The 14,666-nt window shown below is 38.9% G+C and overlaps 1 protein-coding gene across 3 annotated transcripts in view; it reads left to right on the top strand.

The window, feature by feature from the left end:
• The window catches only part of BRWD1 (bromodomain and WD repeat domain containing 1), a 141,653-nt gene that overhangs the window by 8,909 nt on the left and 118,078 nt on the right, over positions 1–14,666 (top strand). For all 3 annotated transcript variants that reach the window (XM_078358412.1, XM_035283039.3, XM_035283038.3), the window contains 4 exons: positions 3,803–3,953; positions 5,976–6,074; positions 6,435–6,595; positions 7,712–7,933. In XM_078358412.1, the coding sequence (XP_078214538.1) occupies positions 3,866–3,953; positions 5,976–6,074; positions 6,435–6,595; positions 7,712–7,933 (570 nt within the window). In that variant the 5' untranslated portion in view covers positions 3,803–3,865. The remainder of the gene's footprint in view (positions 1–3,802; positions 3,954–5,975; positions 6,075–6,434; positions 6,596–7,711; positions 7,934–14,666) is intronic.

The following is a 14,666-nucleotide window of genomic DNA, read 5'->3' as shown; positions in this document are numbered from 1 at the left end:
CAACCTAGGAGGCAGAGGTTGCAGTGATCCAGGATTGTGCCACTGCAGTCCAACCTGCGCAACGGAGCAAGACTCTGTCTCTAAGAACAAAGAGCACAAAGTCTTTTAACAAAGGTTTGTTGACAATGACTTCACTAGCTGTGGAATCCTGGTTCAAGAGTGTTTTTTTTTTTCCCCCCCCAGCACATTAAGGATGTCCTACTGCTTTATGCCTTCCTCAATGTTGAAAATTTAGCAGTCCTATTGCTCCTTTGAAAATAATGTTTTTTTGGTCTGGTGGTTTTTAAGATTTTTATTTTGTCTTTGATTTTTAGCAGTTTTACTCTGTCGTCCTGTAGTCATGATCTATTGCTGTATAGCAGATCACTCCAAAATTTAGCAGCACTGATTTATTACTATCTGCCAGTTCTGTAAGTCCAGGCACAGCTCAGGAGGGTTCTTTGTTTCCTTTTCTCTGAAGATGCATTCACAATGTTGGCAGAGCTGGGGTTTTAGCTGAAGCCTTGATGGGGAAGGAATATGCTCTGAAACTCATGTAGTTTTGGCAGGATTTAGTTCCTGGAGGGTTGTTTGACCAAGGGCCTTAGTTTCTACCTGACCATTGACCACCCTCCATTCCTTCCCCTTGGTCTTTCTAGTCTGATAGCTTGAGTTATCAAGATGAGAGCTGATAAGGCAGTAGAGCCTTAGTGAGACAAAAGTCACAATTATAACCTAATCACAGAAGTAGTATCCTCTCAATGTTACTGTATTCTGAAGTAACTGAGGAGGGGATTTCACAAGTCTGTGACTAAGAAGTTTGGGTGCCATTAGAGGGCATGTCAGAAGCTGCCTTTCACATGCACACCTAGGTGGTTTTCTTTGCATTTCTTTTGCTTGGGTTCTCTGAACTTTTTGAATAAGTGGTGTGATATCATATAGTTTAATGTGTGATTAAAGTCCCAAGTGGAAAGGATAGAGGGCAGAAATAGTTTGAAGAAATAATGACTAAGCATTGTTGAACATCTGGGCCATCTCTAGGTCTGCTTCTATTGACCATTTCCTCTTTTGACCATGGGTCACATATCTAGCTTTTTTGTGTATCTTATCATTTTTTGAAGTATCCTGTCACTTTTTGTGTAAAAAGAGTAGAGGCTGCAGTAATGTATTTACCCCTGGTAAAGATTATGCTCTTTTCTCCCTCATGCAGTTAGTGCATGAAATAGGGTCAATCTAATTTGTAATTATCATCTCTGATCTTTGTTACATTCAGTTAATCGCTGGCTTTGTATACTTTGAGGTGGCATCAAGACTTTCCCTTCCAGCTGAGCTTGGCATTTGGGCACTCTTGAAATTCCTGAGATGTCTTATTTTTTATAGTGAAGTTGCCACCTTTCCAAACTGTGAGATCTTGTTCTACTTTGTACCTAACTGCCAACTTTTTAGGTTACTACAGAGTTCTCTCTACCTTGCAGTCCTGCTCTGGGCTTTCCATGTCAGAAGAGATTCTCCACTGTGTTCTATCTGTAGCCTTAGGAGGGCCTCTGTGGTACACTTGGAATGTAAGGTTTTTTCCAGGGCTGCCTGACTTTAGTGTTTGGGCCCTATGCAGTTAGTGACGGCCTGTGGAAAAAAATTGTAGATGTGCAGACTTAATGTAACTGAGGCTCCTTAGGATTCTGGTTGGTCATGCCAGCCACAAGTTTATTAGAGGTTTGAATGGCTTTTGCTTATTCTTGTCTGAGGTCAGTTCTTCCTGCCTCTCTGCTAGGGATGAAAGCAGCTATTAGTCCCTTTTCTTTACTTATTTTTGAGGTGGAATTTCACTCATTCCCCAGGCTGGAGTGCAATGGCATGATCTTGGCTTACTGCAACCTCTGCCTCCTGGGTTTAAGTGATTCTTCTGCCTCAGCCTCCCAGGTTTGAGCGATTTTTGTACCTCAGCCTCCCAAGTAGCTGGTATTACAGGTTCGTGCCCACCACCAAGCCCAGGTAATTTTTTTTTTTTTTTTTTTCAGTAGAGATAGGGTTTCACCATTTTGGCCAGGCTGGGCTCAAACTCCTGACCTCAGGTGATCCACCTGCCTCAGCCTTGCAGAGTGCTGGGATTACAGGTTGAGCCACTGCGCCTGCCCTGAGTCTCTTTTCCGTTCACAGAAAAGCCTGTACTTTCTGGGATTAGTTAATGTAGATTTTTGTTTCTTCAGCTGTGATGGGTTTAAACATGTTTTAAAAGTTTAGCTTGTTCTTATTGTAGAGATGAGAGCAATATTTTCTCACTTTGTCTTTTACCTTGGAGTAAATAAACAATTATTTTTATTTTATGTATTTATTTTTTAAGATGAGTCTCGCTCCGTTGCCTAGGCTGGAGGGCAGTGGCATGATCTTGGCTCACTGCAACCTCTGCCTCCCAGGTTCAAGCGATTCTTCTGCCTCAGCCCCCCTAGTAGCTAGGATTACAGGCCTGTGCCACCATGCCTAGCTAATTTTTGCGTTTTTAGTAGAGACAGGGTTTTGCCATGTTAGCCAGGCTGGTCTTGAACTCCTGACCTCAGGTAATTCACCTGTCTGGGCCTCCTAAAGTGCTGGGATTACAGGTGTGAGCTACTGCGCCCATCCAGATGATTATTTTTATTTTAAAATTATGAGAGACATATAATTGTCTGTAGTTATTCATAGGTATATCTACTTTTGGTTCCTGGCACCTAGTAATCTGTCAATACTTACTGAAAGAATTAATGTTTTTTACTGCCTAGTATATTGTTGAGAACCAGTTATCCATGATTTGGATATTAGATGATGTCTTGTATGATCTTTGATATCTTAACATCTCCCTTAAAGGTGTGTTTCACTTACAGGCCAGTTAGAGTACTTTTTTTTTTTTTTAAGACGGAATCTTGCTCTGTCACCAAGGTGGAGTGCAGTGGCGCTATCTCAGCTCACTGCAACGTCTGCCCAGGTTCAAACAGTTCCCCTGCCTCAGCCTCTGAGTAGCTGAGACTACTGCTGTGCGCCACCACACCTGGCTGTTTTTTTGCTTTTTTAGTAGAGACAGGGTTTCACCATGTTGACCAGGATGGTCTCGATCTTCTGACCTTGTGATCCACCTGCCTCAGCCTTCCAAAGTGCTGGGATTACAGGTGTAAGCCACTGTGCCTGGCCAATTTGTTTTTTTTTGAGATGGAGTTTCATTCTTGTTGCCCAGACTGGGGCGCAGTGGCACGATCTCGGCTCACTGCAACCTCTGCCTCCCATGTTCAAGTGATTCTCTTGCCTCAGCCTCCCAAGTAGCAGAGACTAAAGGATTGTGCCACCATGACCGGCTAATTTTGTATTTTTAGTAGAGACAGGATTTTACTATGTTGCTCAGGCTAGTCTCGAATTCCTGACCTCAAGTGATCTACCTGCTTTGGCCTTCCAAAGTGCTGGGATCACAGGTGTGAGCCAGTGTGCCTGGCCCAGTTAGCATAATTTTGAGTGAAGTCTTGATTTCAACTCTTGAAATTAGGTTTTGTTAGCTCTCCAACCTTTGTTCTTTTTCAAAGGTGCTTTACTAGGTCATTTGCATATAAATTTTAGAACAAAATTGTCAATTTCTACAAAATTCCTGCTAAAGTTTTGAGTGTTACAGGTTTGAATCTGTAGATTTAAACAGATTTATTTTAAAAAATAAATTTTTTTTATTTAGATTGTCTTTAATTTCTCTCAGCATGTTTTGTAGTTTTCAGTATATGTTTTTCATGTTTTGTCAGACTTGTCCCTAAGTATTCAATAGTATTTGGTATTATTAAACTGCTGTCATTAAAACTTGCTCTCCAACTAGGTCTTGTCCAATAAGCATGTGGCTCCTGATCATCTGTTGCAAATCTGCCAGCGCATCGGTCCTATGTTGGATAAAGAAATTCCACCCAGTATTTCAAGAGTCACTTCTTTACTTGGTGCAGGAAGGCAGTCTTTGCTACGTACAGCAAAAGGTACCTTAATTTGAAGAAGTGTTCTGCTTTGTATTAATAGCCTAATAATAATTATAATTGTGAAGTAATGTAAGCATTGTAGAAGAAAGGTGATAATGTAACTATAAATCATGCTGTGGACTATAAAATTCTCTGCATTTAGCATAGGACATTGAATTTTATTACATAAGTGTTTAATGGGTCCTTCTGCATTAAAAGGTTGATAAAGATACAGATGTTAAGCTAAAAAGCTTGAATTTATTCTGAGATGTGTTTGAGGTTTTATCAATGTGAGTTCTTAATTTTCCATTTTGTAGCTCACTCATAACTTCATTGAATGTAATTGTATGTGTCTAATAAACTCTTTAAATGCTAGAAGTATTTCATTTGATATTTAGCTTCTGAAAGCCCTTTGTTATAAAGGGAAGTGATTTTCTAAATTTGGTAGCAGCTTGAAAACAAGCACCAAAAATGTAAAATTGCATGGTTCTTTTTTTACTAGTTTAATTTTTTTGCAAAGTTATGTGCTAGCAAAATGTTTGAAATTGCTATTCTTTTTCTGTTAGCTTGGTATATACGACTTAGACTAAGTATATGTATGTGATATAATCTATGTGTACATGTGGCCAAACTGCTAATGAGCAAAGATTGTTGGTTTTTCTGATCCTGAGCATACATCAAGTTCATCCCATGAATAGTTTTTATTATGAGCGATTGCTGATGTGCTGCTACATCTTGGATGCAACACCAGTACAAAGCTTGACTGAGAAAGAACACCCCTCCCTCTTAGTTCCATGCCAGACTGGTCTGTTAGCTTTAGTTGTTTCTTAGTGCTCTAGCCATGCCACCCTGTGGCACTAATCAGGAAACTGTTTATATTCTTCCTCTTCTGTGTTGCTATTCACTTCGTAATTATTCTATTTTAGCTGGTTATATGGTAGTTAATGGGTAGCCTGTTTTCCTTTGTTTTCTTTACTTGTGTCAAGCTCTATGTCGTTGTTTTGTGATGAGCAGTGATTTAGAACTGGCAGGCCTTAGAAGAGACTTTAGCAAGCTGCCCTAGGGTAGGGGCCATATTCTCTATGTTTTGTACTGGTACCACAGGAGGATGCTTTGTAACTGCTCTTTGGTCATGATAGTGGCAATGAATCCATTCATGTAAAATGCAATATGGCTGTTAGTTTGGGGCACCCGAGGCTCAGTAGAGGTTTAGTATGATGCCTTCATTCTCTTTTCTGAGTTGTGAAGAAACTAATTTCCGGCACAGTGTGACTGTTTAAAAGCTATATTCTGCTGCCATCTCCTGTAGAGGAGAGCAGACTTTTTTTTCTTAGTGCATTTGCTAGTAGGTCAAGGAGGGATGGACTTTGAATTAGTGTTCAGACTCACAGATCTTACATATGTGTTCTTCAGTAGAAGATTTTCTATGATCCTAAATGAAGGGAAAGCTATATAATTTATCAGTACTTCCTAAAGAGAGAGAGACTAAAGTCATGGCAGTATTGGCCAAAAACGAGTCATGAATTTTCATACAACTCAAATTAAAATTTTCCTCATAAAAGTTTTCATTTTTGAAAAGTTGGATCAGTTGTAAGACCTTATCTTTAATATTGTATGATATAATTCTACATTGAAAAATAAACATTTACTTGGCATCAAATGGGACTTGGAGTCGAAAGATCTGGTTTCATGGTCCATCTTTACCAGTCATTTTCTGTGGATCTCTTTAAAGTTCCTGGAACCTTTGAGCCTCAGTTACCTCACTTGTAAATTGGCAAAAATACCTACCTCACAGGGTTGTTGTGAGGATTCAATGAGATAATGTATGTTGAAAGCACTTTGTGAATTGTAAAGTGCTACACAAATGTTAGTTGTTGTTGCTGCTGTATCTGAGATGTCTTAATTCTCTTTTCCTTCAGAAATAGTATATTAGTTGGTAAAATGTTGAATAAACAGTTTATTACAATATACGTAAGTATTCTATAAAATCTTTTTTGGGGTTAACTTTCAAGATTTTATGTGTATCTAAAATTCATTTTAAAGACTGCAGGCACACAGTTTGGAAGGGCTCTGCCTTTGCTGCTCTTCATAGAGGAAGACCTCCTGAAATGCCAGTGAATTATGGTTCCCCACCAAATCTTGGTAAGTGAGGTTGGCCTTAAAAATGCCTGAAATCATTCTTTTTTAAATTTCTCGACAACCTTTATAAATGCTATATTAAAATTTAAAAGGAAATACTTGTTGAAATGTTGTTTTAATAGTAATATGTATCAAATTTCAAATTATTTAACTAAAATTACTAAAAATAAAGTTAATGAGAAAGAATCTTATTGTAGTAAGAAGTCTCTATTAGTGAATATAGAAGAGTAGAATTGGGAGGAAATTGTGTCCTTTACGTTTCTTGAACATAGATTTTTGTGACCCTCTAGAAGTAGTTATTCAAGTTTCAGGTTTTTCCATATTGGCTCTCCCTTAACCATTTTCATTGTTTTTATTTCCTAGTGGAGATACATCGAGGAAAACAACTCACAGGGTGTTCTACTTTTAGTACAGCATTTCCAGGAACTATGTATCAACATATAAAAATGCACAGAAGGATTCTCGGACATCTATCTGCTGTTTACTGTGTAGCATTTGATAGGACAGGACATAGAATCTTCACAGTGAGTTAACATTTTAAACTTGATTTCATGTAATCTAGAGTACTTTAGTGTGCTTCGGAATCATCTAGGAAGTCTTACAAAATATGTAGATTCTGTTTCCCGTCCTCACAGATTTTGACTCAGTAGGTATGGTGTGGTTACCATGAATTTGTATTTTCAAATAAGTGTCCAAGTGGTTCAGCTGAAGATAGTCAGGATTGTGTGCTGTTTGAGAGACAATGATTTAGAGTAGTGGTTCTTAAGTGAGATATTTAAGGATGCTTAAAAATAGACATACCTAATACTTTCCCTCTAGCATCTTCTAGACTTACTGAATTATATTACATTGTAATTAATCTAAATATATGTATTAACTGTAAATTCCCAAAAATAGAAAGCTCCTCAGATCTCTGTGATACCTGTTCACATTAACCAATCACTGGTTAATGGAAAATGAATTGATTATAAAATAACTCATTAGTGTTCAAGTAAGTATTAAAAAACAATCTGAAAACATTTGGAATCATTTTAATGTTTTAAGGGTAAATTAGGATAGGTGAGAAGTCTAACTTTAATGTTGCAGGTGTGCAATTCAGAATAGCTAATCAAATGTTTCTTGAATGAATGGGTGCTGGCTAGTACGGTAAACTTCAGACTGTATTGTTTGTGAGGAGGCTGTTTCCACCATTTTTGTCTTTGGGATTGCAGCTTAGTCCTGTTTCTCACACTATGAAATATAGATCTGTTCTAACATTCATCAGATTTTTTAGCTTGGTGTGAATAGACTAATATTTAACCATTGTTAGTTGATATAAGAGAGCCAAGAACTTTGAGTTGGACTTCATACTTTGCAGAAAACTTGGGGGAAAATAGTGTTGATAATGGAGTCTGACCTATAGAAATAGTAACTTGATGGTATCTTTAAGTAGACTTTCTTTGCTTTAAAGGAAAATATTATTATTCCATAAGTGTTCTGACTATAAGTCATAATTTATTACATAAATAACAGAGTATTCTATAGTTGGAAAGAGAGAAGTTAAAGATAGTTAATTTGGATGGCTTATAAAAGGTATTCTTTTAATATTATTTAAAAGATTTGCTGTGCTAACATTAATATTTGGGTACATTTTTCTTTAGGGTTCAGATGATTGTTTGGTAAAGATTTGGTCAACACATAATGGCCGCTTGTTATCTACATTAAGAGGCCATTCTGCAGAAATATCAGATATGGCAGTAAACTATGAGAATACAATGATTGCTGCAGGGAGCTGTGATAAAATTATTCGAGTGTGGTGCTTGAGGACTTGTGCCCCAGTTGCTGTGCTCCAAGGACACACAGGATCAATTACATCTTTACAGGTAAACTTTTAGCTTAGGGGGCACATTCCTGTATATGTTTTTACCTTTTTCTTTAAAATAGTTTCTTTGGAATTGAGAAGTAGTAAGATTTTTTTTTAGTAACTATATATTTTAAGTAACAGAAATGATATTCATCCTTCCACAAATCATGGAAGGCTGATGAAATAAAGATCTAATGCATATTTACATGGAGGCTTACTGATTTTTTGGGGTTTATGGTTGAACTGGATGTGTGTCAATTACAAACTGGTGATACATTATTTTTCAACTTTAAAACTTACAGATTTTGCTAAGTTGATTTTCTTTTTTTTTTTTTTTTTGAGACTGAGTCTTGCTCTGTCACCCAAGCTGGAGTGCAGTGGTATGATCTCAGTTCAGTGCAACCTCCGCCTTTCTGATATAAGTGATTCTTGTGCCTCTGCTTCCCGAGTAGCAGGTTGTCCACCACCATGTCCGGCTAATTTTTTTGTATTTTTAGTAGAGATAGGGTTTCACCATGTTGGCCAGGCTGGTCTTGAACTCCCGACCTCAAGTGACCTGCCTGCCTCAGCCTCCTAACGTGTTGGGATTATACAGGCGTGAGCCACTGCTCTCTGCCATTAAAGTGATTTAATTTGGCAAAATATTTAAAAGTTTTTTTCACAATAAGCAGAAGATAATTTTGAACATATATGGAGTAGGCAGAATAGTATAATGAACACCTGTGTACCTGTCAACCCATGGCCAGTTCTTTCCTAACTGCTTCATCTTACACTTAAAACAAATCCTAGATTGTGTATCATGTCTTTTGCAAGTATTTCTTTATGTATTTCTAAAAGATAAAGATTCTCTTCCCCCCTTTTTTTCATAGCACCTGTTACGGGAGGAAAAGATTCTTTTTTAAAACAACTACAACACTATTATCACACTATTTATTGATGTTCGGATTTCCAGTTGTCTCATAAGTGGTATTTTATTTAGATCATTTCAATTAGGAGCAGAACAAAGCCTGTGTGTTACAATTGCTATAGACTAAAAGAAACTTAAAATATAAATTTCACCTATGTATGCAGTCAAAAACATTATCTTGCAGTTTCTTTGTTGAAGGACCTAGGTTATCTGTAGTTTCCCCACAGTTTGGATGTTGCCAATTGTTAAACTACACCCTGTTGGAGTAGTTAAATATATTTCTCTGTATTTCTATTAAGTTGGTTTTTGGATCTAGAGCAGTGATTCTCTTTAATGTGCATGAGAATCAGCTAGAGGGCTTGATTAAAACATGGTTAGGGACTACCCTTAAAGATTCTGATTCAAAACATCTGGGATGGGGTGTGAGAATTTCATTTTTAAGAAGTCTTCAGATGTTGATGCTGCTTTTTCCATGGACAGTGCTTTCAGGATCACCAATAGAGAATTGATCACATTGAGGTGTAAGTTCTTCCATCAGAAGGCACAAAATGTCTAGTGTTTTTCTGTGTTACTCGCTGGTGATCATTGCCTTACATCCATTAGTTACTAGGGACAGAAAATGCTGCTCTTACTAGTGCAAGGTTCTTGGCTCTCAGTATGATAGAATTAATATGATAGAAATTAATAGGAGACCGAGCAGGCTTCCTAGACAGTATTTATTAAGACTTATGCCTAGTAGTGGCTCATACCTGTAATTCCAGCACTTTGGGGAAGCTGAGGTGGGAGGATCACTTGAGCTCACAGGTTTGAGACTAGCCTGGGCAATATAGCGAGCCTCCCCCAACCAACAACAAAAAAAATGGTTTGGCCTGGTGGTATACACCTGTAGTCTCAGTACTCCTGAGGCTGAGGGAGAATTGTTTGAGCCAGGAGGTTGAAGCTGCAGTGAGGTGTGATTGTACCAGTGCATTCCAGCCTGGGTGACAAAGTGAGATTGTCTTAAAAAAAAAAAAAAAGACCTATGCCTGAAACATTGGGCATAAGTGAGACAGTACAAGAAGTAGGGTCCTCTGGTCGGCTCCCCAGGGGATGCCTTGCCATGTCTTAAGGAGGGTGACATGCAAAACTCATTAGGTAGATGAGCGTTATTACATGTGTGGGGTAGAGCGCAGGGTGTGCAAATGCACTGAGGAATCGTGCTAACACATAGGGGCAGATAAGCCCCTGTGGGCAAGGGTTTTAGTATTAAAATGAGGCTCTGTTAGGATTGGTCATTCTCCTGGCCTCAGGCACATATGGGCAACAGAGTTAACTCTCCTAAGTAGGATTTATGGTGGAATGCTGCTTGTGTTAGTTGTTTTAGACAGCTTGCAAGGTCTGGTCAATGGGTATAGCCTACCAGGGTGGTGCCAAAACGTCTGGTGGTCAGTGGACACATGTGGAAAAACATGTTAGTGGGGATGGGCCAAGTCCTGTCCCTACTACACTGTTTCAGTGCTTTTTTTAATCATTTTTTGAAACTTATGTTTGGTTAGGCTGAAGTTAATTGTTAGATGATTTGTAAGGCTTTTATTTTATTTTTTGGTTTATAAGGCACATTGGTGTCTCCCATTTGAATTTGGTGGTGGTTCGATTTTTTTATGCACATTCACCAAGGCTATATGTTAGTGGGCACTAAATGGTGAAGTTTGGTGCGAAGTTTTGTGTGATAAAAGATGACTTTTGTTAACTCCTCTAGTCAGTATTCTCAAGGAAAAGAGAGTGTGGTGGCGCGATCATGGCTCATTGTAACCTCAGCCTGGGGTCAGGGTCTGCCCATCTCAACCTCTCAAGTAGCTAGGAACACAGGTGTGTGCCACCAACCCTGGCTGTTTAAATCTTTGTTTTTCGGAGACAGAGTCTCACTTTGTCACCCAGCCTGGAGTGCAGTGGTGTGATCTTGGCTCACTGCAACCCCTGCCTTCCAAGTTCAAGCTGATTCTCCTGCCTTAGCCTCCGAAGTAGCTGGGATTACAGGCACATGCCTCCATACCCAGCTGATTTTTGTATTTTTAGTAGAGGCAGGGTTTCACCATGTTGGCCCGGCTGGTCTCGAACTCCTGATCTCGGGTGATCCACCTACCTTGGCCTTCCAAAGTGCTGGTATTACAGATGTGAGCCACTGTGCCCAGCCTGTTTAAATTTTTTATAGGAATGGAATCTAGCCATGTTGCCCAGGCTGTTCTTGATTTCCTGGGATCAAGCAATCCTCCAGCCTTGACCTACCAAAGTGCTGGAATCACAAGCCTGAGCCACCACCCCACACTGAGATAGTATTTTATTTTGGAAATTTAAGCAAGATTTTTGGTTTGTCCACTTAGTTTTAGTTAAGAAGTATACTGTTCTCTGGAAGATTTTATAGTTGGAAAATTAAATCGAATTCTAGCTAGGTTTCACTGTTAACATTTTATTTCTTGTATGAATATATTGACAATATCGTAGCAAATAAGAAAATTTATACTTTGAGAGGATGCCTTCTTGAATTCTTCAGGGTGAAAGTGGAATTCTGGTCTTCTCTGAAATGATTCTTCTAGTAGTGGGGGCTCACATGGGTTTATCACCTAGTGAATACATCTGAAAAATTACTTGGATAGTAGTACATTTTTATACCATCAGAAGATACAGCTTTGCTTGCTAGTGGTTACTTTGAAGTTCAAAGTCAAACACATGATTTTAGGTCTTAATCTTTTTTTATGTACTCTTTCTTGCTGTTAGTGGTCTACAAAAACTATTTTTTAATCATAGTAATTTTTCTTCTGTTTATAAAGAAAGGGTACAAGTAAAAAAAAATTTTTTTTGTTTTTTGAGACGGAGTTTCACTCTTGTTGCCCAGGCTGGAGTGCAGTGGCACTATCTTGGCTAACCACAACCTCTGCCTCCTAGGTTCAAATGATTCTCTTGCCTCAGCCTTCTAAGTAGCTAGGATTACAGGCATGCACTAACATGCTCAACTAATTTTGTATTTTTAGTAGAGACAGTGTTTTTCCATGTTGGGCAGGCTGGTCTTGAACTCCCAACTTGAGGTGATCTGCTTCCCTCAGTCTCCCAAAGTGCTGGGATTACAGGTGTGAGCCACTGTGGCTGGCCAATTTGTCTGTGTGTGTTTTTTAATGTTTTGGGATAGAGTCTTTCTCTGTACACAGGTTGGAGTGCAGTGTCATGATCTCAGCTGACTGCAGCCTCCGCCTCCTGGGTTCAAGTGATTCTCCTGCTTCAGCCTTCTGTGTACCTGGGATTACAGGCTTGCACCACCATGCCCAGCTAATTTTTTGTTTTTAGAAGAGATGGGGTTTCCCATATTGGTCAGGCTGGTCTCGAACTCCCAGCCTCAAGTGATCCACCCACCTAGGCCTCTCAAAGTGTTGGGTTTACAGGTATGATCCACCCTGCCTGGCCATAAAATATTTATAGAAAAATTCATGCTGGGTGCAGTGGCTCATGCCTGTAGTCCTACCACTCTGGGAAGCTGAGGTAGGTGGATTGCTTGAGCCCAGGAGTTCAAGACCAGCCTAGGCAACATGGTGAAACCCCATCTCTACAAAAAAAAAAAAAAAAAAAAAAAAAATACAAAAAATATTAGCCAGATGTGGTCGCGTGTGCCTCTAGTCCCAGCTACTCGGGAAGCTGAGGTGGGACGATTGCTTGAGCCTGGGAGGTAGAGGTTGCAGTAAGCCATGATTGTGCTACTGCACTCAGCCTGGGTGACAGAGTGAGACCCTATTTCAAAAAGAAAAAAACCTAGCATTCTTACCATCTAGAAGTAATCACTGGTAATATTTTCTTATGCACCTTTCTCAAGGATAGCATTTTATTTTGTTTATCTTGTGAGACAAGTTCTTGCTCTGTCACACAGGCTGGATGGAGTGCAGTGGCACAATCATAGCTCACTATAGGCTCAACTTCCTGGGTTTCAAAGCAATCATTCCACCTCAGCCTCTCAAGTAGCTGAGACTACAGGCACATGCCACCACGCCCAGCTAATTATTTTATTTTTTCTAGAGATGGGGATCTCACTTTGTTGCTCAAGCTGGTCTTGAACTCCTGAGCTCAGGCGATCCTCTTGCTGTGGCCTCTTCAAGTGCTGGAATTATAGACATGGGTCATCATGCTCTGCCAGGATAGCATTTTAAAAGGTCACTTAATATAATGTACATTCTAAACAATTTGAATAATGAAGCATAGACACGTTATAACCAGAGGTGTAGAATCTCTTTTCTGTCTAAAAGAATAGAAAATGAACATTCCTCAGTAGTGAAAGACATAATGCATAGGTAGTTTTGACTTAGAATTCCATTTTATGAATAACTAGAAAAGCTGGACAGAGGTGAAAAGATAGCTGAAGTACCTATATAATGAGAAATTGAGATTCTCAACATCCTATAGATGAGGAAAGCTTAGAGAGAGAGGAATCTTTTGTTTGGCGGTATTTGCCAATTTCAGAAGAGAGAGCTGAGATGCTTAATAGGATTCTTGCAGAAATTCATAGGGTTGGGGGTGGATAAAAATTGGAGTTTGGAGCCTGTTAGGGAGAAAGGGGTCTTGGTAAGAGCCCCTGCCTTGAGATTGGGAACCACAGGAGTTTAATCCTAGGAGTAAGGATGAACCAGAATAAATCTACCTTCATAGAAACTGAATCCCAGCTTCAAATCATCTTAATGCTTGTAGGTAAAATAATCTGGGATTGCTGGTGCCTTTGATCTTGCTGCAGTCTGAAGGTAGAAGTTACTTTAGAGGAAGATAACATCTATAGCCTCATTCTTTTTAATTCTCTTCATATGATAACACTCAAATATATTATACAAAAGGAGACAAACATGATCAGAACCAGAAGAAACAGCACATGATAGAAATAGACTCAGAGGAGGCCGGGTATGGTGGCTCATGCCTGTAATCCCAGCACTTTGGAAGGCCGAGGTGGGCAGATTACTTGAGGTCAGGAGTTTGAGACCAGCAAAGCCAACATGGCAAAACCCCATCTCTACTAAAAATACAAAAATTAGCTGGGTTTGGTGGCATGTGCCTGTGGTCCCAGCTACTCAGGATGCTGAGGTATGAGAATCGCTTGAGCCCGGGAGGCAGAGGCTGTAGTGAACCAGGATTGTACCAGTGCACTCCAGCCTGGGGGACAGAATATGACTGTATGTCTAGGAAATAGACTTGGAGGATCCAGACAGTGGATGTTCAAGATATTGTCTTGGAAATACCCATACTTAATAAGTTTAATTAAAAGCAATAGAAATGACATTTTGGGCTGAGAATATACACAAAAATGAAATAAAAAGCAATATAAAGATTTCAGCAGAGAACTAAAAATTAGAAGAAATTGAAATATATTTCAATTTAAGACTCTGGGTGATTTTAACAGCATCTGGACACAACTGATGAAACTGAAGAGAGAATTAGTGAACTGGAAGAATTAAATATAATGAGTAATCTTTGCAACCCTAGGACAAAACAGGAATTATAAGACTGATTGCTAGTTTCTTAATAGAAGTAATGGAATTTGATAGACAAAGAAGTAATATTTTTAAGTTGCTAATAGAGAATGCCAGTCAATAATTTTGAACCTATTAAAAATATATCATTGAAGAATGAAAGTATGTTAAATGCATACTTAGACAAGTTGAGAATTTCTTAGCCGTGGAGCAACATTAAAGGGAATTGTAAGTAATATTTAGGTATTACCTAAATTCTAAGTAATATTTAGGTGGAGAAGGTAGGTAGAAGGTAGCTAGGTAGAAACTTGGAGATGCAAGAAGGAATGAATTGTTAAGAGAGAAAAAAAAAATGTGTGGGTTAATGGAAA

The sequence above is a fragment of the Callithrix jacchus genome, chromosome 21, assembly GCF_049354715.1.
Source record: "Callithrix jacchus isolate 240 chromosome 21, calJac240_pri, whole genome shotgun sequence".
NCBI lineage: Eukaryota > Metazoa > Chordata > Mammalia > Primates > Cebidae > Callithrix > Callithrix jacchus.
Note: the sequence above shows the minus strand (reverse complement) of the source record. Positions and strands in the feature narration are given on the sequence as shown.